Source organism: Silene latifolia, chromosome 5 (genome assembly GCF_048544455.1).
Source record: "Silene latifolia isolate original U9 population chromosome 5, ASM4854445v1, whole genome shotgun sequence".
Taxonomy (NCBI): Eukaryota; Viridiplantae; Streptophyta; class Magnoliopsida; order Caryophyllales; family Caryophyllaceae; genus Silene; species Silene latifolia.
Window position 1 is genome coordinate 62,309,579 of NC_133530.1, and position 11,838 is coordinate 62,321,416.

Genomic DNA, 11,838 nt, shown 5'->3' on the forward strand with positions numbered 1-11,838 from the left:
GGATTTTTAAAGGAAAATAAGTGAATTAAATTAATGGAATATAATAATAAATTGATACCATGTCATATTAGTTTGCCAAGTCACATTTAAATTTGATGTTCTAGGTATCCTTTTAATTATATTTTATCTTATATTCCAAGTAACCTTTTAATTAGATTTTATCTTAATTTTCAAGATTGGGACTTACAAGTTACACCTAGTAGACATAGTTTAAGGTGGAAACATGGAATTTTTTGGTTAATTGGCGTAAATTAGCAAAACAATTGGGAATTAGCGTTCGTTTCAAACTATTTTGCCCCATGGTGTCTAGGTCATCACTTTTATTTATTTTTTCAAATTTTTATGTGAAGCCGCTAAAAATCTTAGCGACTTGTATCCATACCATTTTTGTAGTACCAAGTGGAAGTTATTAGCAATTTTTTTGGTTGGCATGAAAGCCGCTAAGGTTATTAGCGTTTTTGCGTATTTGCATGTATTTTGAGTGACACAATGTTGCAGGAGTTGCAGGCTTCACATGTTTGGAAGATGACAAAATGTGGATCCGCTAGGGATCTTAACGACTTCACATGTTCAGTATTTTTCTAAACTTGCACTTGGTACTACAAAAATGGTATGCATACAAGCTGCTAAGGATCTTAGCGGCTCACATAAAAACAAATAAGGAAAAAAAATAAAAGTGATGAGATGGATACCATGGGGGCAAAATAATTTGAAACGAACGCTAATGCCCCAATTAGTTTGCTAATTAACGCGAATTAACCAAAAAATTCGGAAAGAGGCAAAATTGTCCCTTGCCCGTTGCACAAGAAATCAAAACAGCAGTTGGACCTATAAAAGTCCCCCTCCCTGAACTTAATTGTTACACAATTCAACCCCCCCTTTCCAACATCCCAATTCAATTAAATTAAATCCCCAATTTAGGGTTCATCACCTGATTAAAAATGACAAGTTATTCAATTGACGATGAATCTTCAATACGCAATGAATTACAACAACTCCGCACCCAATTAAACAAGAAACAAACCTTCGAATCTGCTGTCACCTCCCTCAAATCACTCCTATTACAATCCTATCCTTCATCCTCTACTTCCACCCAAAAACTCTTTTACGACGTCGTTTGCCGTGTCAACACCGTCCTCCGCACCCGCTATACTGCCCCTGGTTTCCTCCTCGCCGGCGTCGACCTCCTCCAGACCGCCGCCTCCCTCTCCGCTGACCCTGCCCAAGTTTCCCATCTCAATTCCGCCTCCTCCGCCCTCCACCAATCCCTCCGTCTCGACGATGAGAACCCGTCTCCGCCTACGCGTGGCAACGGGTTCTTGTTCGAGGGTCATCTCACCGTGGATAGTGAACCCCCTCAGCCCAATTGGCTAATCCAGCAGAATTTGTTAACCGCACTCGCCTCTCAATCCCAAAACAACTCCGGTAACATTTCTGCTGAAAACGGCGATGATGATGATAATAATAATAATAATAATAATAATAATGATGTAATGGGGAGCCTTTTAATGGGTTTAGTGGAGAGTTTGGATGTGTCTATGTTAGAGGGTTTGGAGGACTTGTTACCTGCAGATTTGGCAGCAAGAAGGGCCGCCCCGCCGGCTAGTAAAGTGGTGGTGGAAAAGCTCCCTGTGGTAACGGTTGATGGCGAGGTGTTGGCCAAAGTAGGAGAGGATGCAGAGTGCTGCATTTGTAAGGAGAAACTGGGTGTTGGTGATCAGATGCAAGAAATGCCGTGTAAACATTTGTTTCATCCTCTGTGCTTAAAGCCGTGGTTGGATGAGCATAATTCGTGCCCTACTTGTCGCCATGAATTGCCTACTGATGATCATAAGTATGAGAGTCGGAAGGAGAGGGAGAAGGAGCTGGAGGAGGAGCGTCGTGGTGCTGCTAATGCTGTTCGTGAAGGCGAGTTTATGTACATTTAGATTGTTATCGATCTATCTCTACTGGCTTTGTTTTGCTTGTTGCTTTATAAATGAATGTACTTGGATTTTATATCATGGATTGATTGTGTAAGATTCTATTGGAATTATGAATTATTATATCAATACATATACATGAGCCAATGTTGTAGTTGCAGCCTCTGAAGACAGCTACGTCACCCTCAGGTTGGTGGACTAGCGCCCCTGATTTGGAACCATGGAGATTTTTGTTTTTGTTTTTAAGGGAGTCGCAGCCTTACAGGGGCAGGCTTGTTGTCACAAATTACTGATTTTGTGTTCAAGTCATGACTACTAAGTAAGTACTAAGCACTACCGCAGACCGCCATTTTTCCAGCTAACATGGCAATTGAGCTTTGCATAGGTGATAAAAGTGTAGGAGGCAATTTAACCAACAATTAAGGAGGGTTCTGAAAAGTGATAACCCTGATGATCATGGATAAATTTGGGGAAGCCAAGAGCACGCGTTTTTTTTTTTCTTTCTAAACCATATGCATAAATTGGACCAGTGTAACGCGAAGCTGAAGGCTTTCAGAAGATGCAAGACTGTAGCTGTATACATCAAGATCCAAAGTTGTGTAACCTTGGCTGCTTGATGTTGCTTGTACTAGTAGCAGGAAAGGATGTTCTGAGAGCGAACAAGGACTTGAGTGAGTGTAGCCAACGACCCCACTTATAACTGAAAAGAACAACTTGACTATGACCTAAAGCTTTCAAATGACCTGACCCATTTCATGCAGACTATGAGCAACCCCAATGGCTTGTTTGATAGGTCTAAAGGAGAGGGGGGATTCATGTGGCCATATCATATAATCGTATAGTTAATCTGCAGTCTCGGAGCCCTAGGCTTTTCTGCCGACATTTTGCTGTTTTCTTCTCAACTGATTAATTAAGAATTAAGATTTGCAAATTTTTTGATTTAATTGAGCACGCAAAAAGTATGAATACAAAAATTCCAAAAATTAGGAAAAAATAGCATGACTACATACCAAATTAAATGTTACCGAAAATCCTCATCAACTTTACTTTGCGAGATTTTACAAAGTTTCGCCCATGATAACCGGCTATTGTGGCAAATCGCCCTATGAAGAAATTGAGTGTTCCTACAAATTTGCTACAATTTCTGCACCAAGAAATTGCAATTACAAATCAAACCCAGCAACAAAAGACTGCCATCACCCCTTTTGCAAAGCACGGCCAATTGGTTCTTGAAAGTATTGAAGTGAAATAAAAATTGCTTCCTGTTTTTCAGGCACAATTCAAATGTACTCAGATCAACTTAAATGCCATCTGTATATCATTTTCTTTCCATGCACGGCAAATTAAGCAAATGCAAATAAGTATTTGTTACCTCCGTTCTGATGGTACGACTCCCTTGATTAGGGCATAAATTCAAATATGTCGGAAACACTTCTCGTGCATCTTTTCCCTGGTAAATGACAAAATCAGAGAGAGGGGGATAATTCTTATAATTGCAAATAAATTGTGTTTAAATGTTCACGGAAAGAACCATATGCATATTTTCCAATCCCAGGTAAAAAAAAGGCCCAGGTTATTGATAATTGATGATCAAATAAAAACACAAGCAGGCACATATAGCAGCTGAAAAGATTAGTTCATAACGAAAACTGTTTGATATGGACCCACCTTTAACTTCTTGTCCTCCTTGATGCATTCTTCTAAACCAGCAAGGCCACCAAATGCGATTAAAAAATGCCTAAATTTGATCATCCAAGTGTAAGATTTAAAGTGAACAGAGAAAGTGATGGGCCATATAGAGACCATTACGAACAAATACAAACATTACCTTATCATTAAAGGTTTTTACAGGTAAAAGGCAGATGAAAAATGTAACCTCCCTTCTGCCTTTTCTCTCCCACAAAAAAAATAAAAATAAAAAATAAAACAGCCATTAGAACTGTTTGAGTTTTTGGTATGACCATCCTGGCAAGTTACGGTAAGATGTGGAAGCACTAGCCTCAAAATCTCAAAACATCATTACATCTTACCATAACTTGTCGTAGGACCATCTAACCCAAACTTTGCTCCTGAATACCAAAGAGTTTTCTCTTGTGAACATCACTCAAAGTCGGGTGGAACCAAAATCCTTGAAAACGAGGGGATTCAATACAACAATCAGAGGGATAAGGTGGTCAGAATTTTTACAAAGTAAGGCTAAAATTACAATAATTTTTCAAAAAGACAGGCAACACCCCTTCCCCAACTCTTTCCATAATGTAAAATATACTCCCTCCTCTTCATAATGTTCTTTCGACTTTCCTTGATAGGAATTATCATGGTGTTCTTCCCATTTATCTCTTTTAGTGTTAAATCTGTTGACTTTTCAAAGCTCTTTTCCATTTCCAAGGTGCATATCATTTGTTTAATATTAATCTTAAGAGTTGTGCAAAATTATACGAGAGCACAAAGAATAGTAGAAGGGAGTGCTATTTAAAAATCTGCATCATCTACGTGAACTCTTTCCATCTACATTGTCAAATCCAATGCTATATCATTTTCAATCACCTAAACCTATGTTTTTGTTTGGCTATTCCCCTACTCCTGGCCCTCAAAATCTTATATGATCCTCATTTTTCAAGCCTCCTAACTGGAGTCGAAGTCAATCTTCACGTCATATGGACAAACCACCTTAACCTATTCTCCCTCGGACCAATAAGCAAATGAGTAATGAAAAATCTATGGCCATTATTAAAAGCTAATGATACGTCAATGAATAACACACCTGAAGGCTGGGATACATAGCTCAGATGACTTCAAAGTTTGACCATGCTCTGAAGTGCCAATCACATAATCATAACCATTCTACAAAGTAAGAGAAACATGTAGGCAAGCTGAGGAAAGACTTGGCAATAAGAATCCGAAGCTCTTCTTAAAAAAGGTAACAAATACCTCATATGTGCTGTTCTCAAAAACAGAGCTCAAGTTTGGAGCATATCGCACTTTATATCCCCAGTACATGCCCTCTTCTTCCTTAGGAGTGGTGGATGGGACAACCTGGTGTAATACCCCTTCAAAGAAGCACGGAGTAATTATAATACAAGCAGTACATAGACTAGTTAAAAGATAGAATTGAGATGCATTATGTCACTACTTGCTTCGCTTCTTTGAGCTGAAACGTGATGCACAATTGCACACCCTTGTCTTATCATAAGGCCAAACAACAAGCTTGAGGATCCATGCTAGTGGGAAATTGACCACTAGACAATAACCACAAGGTCACGGGTTTGTGTCTCAGAAATCCTGGTGTTGATTGCAATAAGTCGGCACATTCTCAATGAAAAGAAAGAGATCACAACATTTCTGGTGCATTAACAAAACTTAAGGTAGGAAACTGATTTTCATTTGCAAGCACCATAATAAAGGTTTTTTTTAATTGTACATGGCTGTTGCAACTTTAAATGTGAAAAATAGCTTTCCACTCTTAAATCTAAGAACTACAAAAAGAAACTAGTGTCAGTTACTGGATTGATGCTCAGGAAAAAATCCAACTAGCATAACTTCTACTTCTAACCAAGAATAAACACAAACACATAAATGCATGAAAGTAATGATTTAGGGGTTGGGATATCTAACACAATAACACACCACAATACATGGAGTAATATACTTAGCACAACAAAAAGGACACTAATTAGGTGCTCAATACACCATGGTTATAAGAGATGTTTGCTCGATAATCCCCTATAACTAATAATATTGTGAGGAAAAAAGGAATACCGACAACTATCAGCTTTATGATCAGTGAATTGAATATTGCATGCATACCTGAACTTAAACTTTGGTCATTCCCCATGGCTACAGTGACCCTCAACCCAGGGCCAAGGACTTGATCGATTACAACATTCTGCATCAAGAGCAATGAACTAGTTTAACAGGCTAACAGCACATCAGAGTATCAGACCCACACACTCATCTTTGTAGATCTTATTGAAGAATTGCAGGCAAGTGATAATAATGTTCTTCAAAAGTGTAGTCAGATATCCTGATTTTATTCTTGAACAGCACATCACAATTTAATAATAGACCGTAGAACTGCTGAAGGGACTAATGGAAAATCTAAGATGTAGCCCCTTCCCAACTGAACAAGGATGAACTGCTGAAGGGACTGTATTCAAAATTTCATAGTCTATGGAAAGTACCCGTAGAGTGTATTAGGGTTTGAACTTTGAATCGCCGTATTGGTCACAATTCTTGATAAACGGGTCCAAAATCACAGATTTGGTCACTATTATCGTGGCAATTGTGTTACAAAAAGCGTTTCTACTATATTGTTTACACAATGTTCTTCATTCTTATATTGTTTACAAAATGTTCTTTTACTAAAAATAACAACTTGATTTCATATCAAGTTGATGACTAAATGAGTCTAGAATTATACTGTTTACAAAATGTTCTTTTATTAAAAATAAAAACATCTCAATACATACATCATCACAACATTAACCACAAAATGGTCTAGGATAGGCTAGAAGCAACTTAACAACTAGGCGAAATGCGAATAAAATAAAAACTTCTGTTACTTCGACACGCCGACGCCCTCTCGTGTCTAACACGTGTCGTGGTGTCTGACATTTTAGAGTCAAATTTCCAAGACACTTGGTAACGGTCGCTGCTGTCCCTTAACCAATAACTTGGACAATGATACGAAACCTCATGAATAAAAATTGCCACCTTGTTCATAGATCATATCAACTAAAATAAATGTAGGTGTTAGAAGCAAACTTGCTCTTCATTCTTAACCTAATACACGCTATACGCAAAGGTATACAAAATATGTTTTCTCTTAGCCACCTCAATGTGTATAATTCGCTTTATTTAGTCCAACCACAATCACGATAAAGCTCATCCAAGAAAATAGTTTAGGTTCGGTCAACGGCCTATACAATCCATCATAAGGAACCTTTACTAGGAGGGAAAACATGTGGAAAACAAAAACTAGAGAGAGATGTCTGATGTGATAGAACCAAATATTTTATAATATGACGTTTACATAGTTATATTTGTTATCAAAAAATCTTTCATAAAATATATTTTAAAGTTTTAACCCGGTAATAATAATATGAGTGAATAAAATCATGGTGAAAGTAAGGACGACGTGTATAAAGTAAATGGGATTGACATTATGGGTCGGAGGGAGTATTTACTACTGAGAAATTGGTCCTATTTTCGGCTAAGGATCAAATGATACGAATCTCACTGTTTCAATGGGGAATGTTTTAAACATCAATGGAAGGGTCGAAAGGTACAGTAATAAGATATAGTCTGTTGTTTTCTAAACATCAGAACGGAAGGGTAGAAAAACACTAATATTTGAGTCTCACAAAAGTTTGTTCCAGAGTGTGATTATGGCTAGCAAATGCATTGATCCAAATGCATCGTGCTTCCACCTATTGAATATGGAAATAACTAATGTGACAAGGAGCAAATCAATGCTCTAACAATCTCTTATAAGTAATGGTGCTGACGAAGTGAAGATTGCTTTTACCACTATCCTAAATTGGGGAAACGGAGAAATTCCCACTCACCGAAACTATACACAATAGACCTGTTATGATTCTCTTCCTTCAGCAGTAAGATCACATTTATAAATAGATTGATGTTTTCTGCTGCATCAATGCTAATACTTAGGTTCACCTAAAGATATTGTGCTATCGACTATGTAATAATCTCCATGAGTGTTAGCTGTATACAAGCAATAATACCAAATATAAAAATTGCAAAGAACTAAAGGCTTCCTTAACAATACTATAAATTAGCATAATATTAGGGAAATCACACTGCTTCAAATTGTGTGTGAATAAACAGCATACCTTGCTAAGGCCCACATCAACCAATGTACCAACACTGTTTGGAGCCTTTTCACCAAGAGTTACACCTATTACATAGGGAATGTAATTAAAATTTAGACGGGGTACCAAAAGCCAGAAGAATACCAAACCATATACTAAATTAAAAACATGTTGGATGTTATACCTAGCATGATAGATAGAATGTCACCAATGCAATGCAATAATGTTACTTCTTCACTTATCTGGCCATTAGGTTAAGACTCACTTATTATTCTATATTATTACCATTCACACAATTTCGATCCCCTTGGGCCCTGGCCAACAAATAATTAGCTAAAACAGCAAATACTGAAAAAAAAAAAAAAAAAAAAAAAAAAGCTAATGCCACATATGAATTCCAATTAAATTTTCAAATAATTGAGGGCAACAAGCAAAACACCTATACCAAAGATAGATCTAGTTCAAGAATTACTATTGTTATCATATCACACTAAAATATTCCAAGGTAGGATTTAGGAGTGAAGACTTTACCTTCTCTATACAAACCCCATTCGTGCTTACGGAAATGATGTGGTGCATCAAGTGGTGGTAACAAGCCCTTGACAACATCAAGAGTTTAGAGATCATTATCCACTCATTTTGAAACAAACTTGGAAGAAACAAATCCATATATATATATATATATACACAGTAAGTTGCAAAAGTCCTCACCGCAAATCTTAGGTTATGATGTCTTGGAAAGAGCGCCCTTCTTAGATACTGTGGTGTTTCCAGGTAACGCAAAATCCTCATAAAGAATGCCGCATTACTTTCATTCTCATCGGAACTTGACATATTCAAAGGTTCCTCGAGTGAACTCTCGTTGTTGTCAAATACCACAATCTAGCCAACATAAAAGTTAACTAAATTAAACCCTCCACCACATCCAATGACAACCTAATAATGATACAAAAGAAATGCAATACCTCATCAACTCGATAAATTGTGGCAGCTCGCGCAATCTGACCAGCAAGCTGAAAATTACACCACAAGTTACATACTTCCCACTGAACAAGTCCATAAAAAGGGTACATACCGCATTTCTGCATTACCTTACTATAAAATCACCAATGTCATGTCTAATTCCACAAAGACACACATGTGGAATACATCTACAGAGGTAATACAGAATAATAGAAATGCAAAAATTAATTATTTGGTGATTTCCAAATTTTTGCATTGCCCAGTTACTGAAATATATAGTCCTGGAGGCTGTGGTGGAGCTGGGGGGAGGTAGCAGGTGCGCTGGCTGTTGGAAATTTCAAAAGTTTTTAGTTAAAACTTCCACCTTTTTTCGAGTTTCCCTTAAATCATGGGCTCAATTCCTGGCTGTGCTAAGTGAACACAATTTTCATCTCGAGTCATTTGGAAACAACTTATTTGTGTTGCTAACACTTATTCAATAATTTTCACAGGTACGGTTTCCGGTACAATAATAATGCTGCCCCAATACTAAAAAGCGAAAATGGACAAGGATAGAGAGCGAGAGAGAAACAAAGAAAGAGGAGTGAGTAATAAATCATACACGAGTAGCGAGTTCGAGAGATTGGGCATTGCCGATGATGGAAGCAGGAATAGCGATGCTAAAGGTGGGATTAACCTTGGGTTTAATTATAATACTACTTTCTTTTTCTACTTCCAATGTCTTGTTTTTCTTTCTCTTCTTCTTGCTTCTCTTTGATTCCTCGTCATCGGAAACAACTTTGCTTACTATTTTCTTACTCGTTTCGTTTTCTTCTTCGACTATCTTCTTCTTCTTTCCCATTTTCTCTACAATTCCTTTTGGGTTTTGGGGGTTATATGACGGATATCAGACTGATTCAGGGTTTAAGCACCACAATAATTAGGTTTAGAGATGGGGAACGAAACCCAAATTTCTAATGCTTTTTTTTTCCTAATTTATTTTTGTAGCACACAATTTACTCATTTCAGTACAATTTGAACCAAATTTTCCATTTGTGTGCCCTTAACCAAAAAATATCAAACCTAACCCTCTCTACTTTCTCTCTATTGTTTCATTCTTAACTTCCTTCAATCTCATTCAAATTATTCAATTAGGAATGATTATTCGAATATACAACAGGTAATTAATTCACTAATCCATTTTTAATAATCAAACTAGTTTGAAAGCCCGTAGTTCGTACGGGTTAATGACTTTAATTATTTTAAAACTAAGTTATAGAACATTATCAAAAAGGTGTTTCGAAGTTCAAATCCGGGTGTCACATAATTCTAAAAAAGAAAATAAAATATCTTAATCTCTTATGATCTATTAATACGTACTTGATTTTAAGCATTAAGTAACCTCTAAAGCTTTGTTACCTCGAATTCTAGCAAAATTTATTAAGTACTAATCAACATAAATGTAAGGGAATCGGGACGCTTTGATAGCCCTTATGATTAATATAAAGAAAGGTGTGAAATGGTATTTTGTGAGAGAAAATAAAGCAAATGTAAACTATTGACTGAGACGGAGGGAGTATATATTTTGTTTGAACCGTTTACCTACTCTTCAAATATGGACAATTTACTTACACATGTCATGCTTTGAAATTAGCCACTTCAATTTTTTCTGTTCAATTAATAAGACCGTCTTACATAATAATAATAATAATAATAATAATAATAATAATAATAATAATAATAATAATAATAATAATAATAATAATAATAATAATAATAATAATAATAATAATAATTAATCTTCTAAATACTGATACACAAAGTTCATTTTTATGTTCTTTCTTTCACAAAACACATGTATTGTGTCTCCTATGATCATCTTATTGCTATCATTCCACCGTGAAGGCGTAAAAGATAAATCCATCTATGTTTTTGGCCACTATAAGCAAACATACAATTTAGTGACAACAAAATTATACTTTGTTAAATTTTAATTTTAACTGTTAATAATAGAAACTCTTAAAAGCTCTCTTTCACAATAGTTAAGTGACTCAAAAAAAAATTGGGTTGATTTCTAAGTTTTAAGGATGACTTTTATTTATAATTATAAGATCACCCTACCTTATGCTAATCTTTCAATGTGGGACAATTCTACTATCTATACGTAATATATTCACAACAACTCCATTATTTAATGTGGGACAAATAACATACTAAAAAATACACCATCTTTTTCACACCTAGCTCGACATCCAACCCGAATCCCGAAATACGGACAATTGTTACTCATTATATCTAATAGTAATTATATTTAATAATATGAGCAAATACTATATGTTAATATTCGTACGTTCAACATCCAATCCGATTAATAATGAGCAAATACTAATAAACTAATATTATCTAAAGTCTAAAGTTTTTTGCACGTATATGGGTAACATTTGTGCAATTTTATCTTATTACTAACAAACTAATCTTATCTAAAATCCAAAGTTTTTCTTACGTATAAAATTAAATTTTTTTTCTTATAAATATTTAGTAGTTTTTAAGGATTGGACTTTCTAGATGAAAAAAATGTTAAAACTTGAAAAATTAACATGAAAAATTAACATTATTTAACATTACTTTTAAAGCCTCTTATATGTTAAGTATACTACTGATGTATGTTCGTTATTTAAAAATTAAGCTTAAAAATTAAAAAATAAATAACTTATTGCTAAACTACTAAATTTGAGTAGAAAATGAGATGATATAACTATATATAATTATATAACTGTGAAACCACCAAAATCAAAAGTATAATACAAATAAATTTCACTAATATGGAGGTAATAATACAAACTCATATAAGAGCTATCTAAGACAATACTTTAGAGATTTAAAAGATTTTGGGTTGATATTTATGCTTCAAAGATGACTCGTATTTATAATCATAGGATCACCCCACATTATGTTAATCTTTCGATGTGAGACAATTTTACTATTTATAATAATAGGATCAGTACACCTTATGTTAATTTTTCAATGTGAGACAATTTTACTATTTATAATAGGATGACCCAACCTTTTCTACTATTAATATGTAATATAATCACCACATCTACATTATTTTTCAATGTGTTACATATAACATACTAAGAAGT

General features: G+C 35.3%; 2 protein-coding genes across 2 annotated transcripts; one reads left to right on the forward strand and one right to left on the reverse strand.

The window, feature by feature from the left end:
• The first annotated feature begins 841 nt into the window (after nucleotides 1–841).
• Nucleotides 842–2,069, forward strand: LOC141657464 (E3 ubiquitin-protein ligase AIP2). Its single transcript, XM_074464714.1, has one exon. It carries the CDS (start codon nucleotides 942–944, stop codon nucleotides 1,926–1,928), a length of 987 nt encoding a protein of 328 aa, XP_074320815.1. The 5' UTR covers nucleotides 842–941; the 3' UTR covers nucleotides 1,929–2,069.
• Nucleotides 2,070–2,836: 767 nt separating this feature from the next.
• On the reverse strand, nucleotides 2,837–9,809 carry LOC141657463 (uncharacterized). Its single transcript, XM_074464713.1, has 11 exons — nucleotides 9,318–9,809; nucleotides 8,719–8,766; nucleotides 8,465–8,635; nucleotides 8,285–8,351; nucleotides 7,775–7,839; nucleotides 5,730–5,808; nucleotides 4,854–4,972; nucleotides 4,687–4,766; nucleotides 3,591–3,660; nucleotides 3,295–3,372; nucleotides 2,837–3,184 (listed from the first exon to the last, which is right to left on the reverse strand). Exons 1-11 carry the CDS (start codon nucleotides 9,555–9,557, stop codon nucleotides 3,119–3,121), a joined length of 1,083 nt encoding a protein of 360 aa, XP_074320814.1. The 5' UTR covers nucleotides 9,558–9,809; the 3' UTR covers nucleotides 2,837–3,118.
• Between the last annotated feature and the right edge of the window lie 2,029 nt (nucleotides 9,810–11,838).

Excerpts from the sequence above, each read along its gene's own strand:
- LOC141657464 (XM_074464714.1), top strand. The coding sequence starts at position 942 with ATGACAAGTTATTCAATTGACGATGAATCTTCAATACGCAATGAATTA.
- LOC141657463 (XM_074464713.1), bottom strand. The coding sequence starts at position 9,557 with ATGGGAAAGAAGAAGAAGATAGTCGAAGAAGAAAACGAAACGAGTAAG. Across the intron at positions 8,636-8,718 it reads CAATTTATCGAGTTGATGAG|ATTGTGGTATTTGACAACAA; the intron begins GTATTGCATTTC and ends TATGTTGGCTAG. Across the intron at positions 4,973-5,729 it reads TGACCAAAGTTTAAGTTCAG|GGGTATTACACCAGGTTGTC; the intron begins GTATGCATGCAA and ends GCTTCTTTGAAG.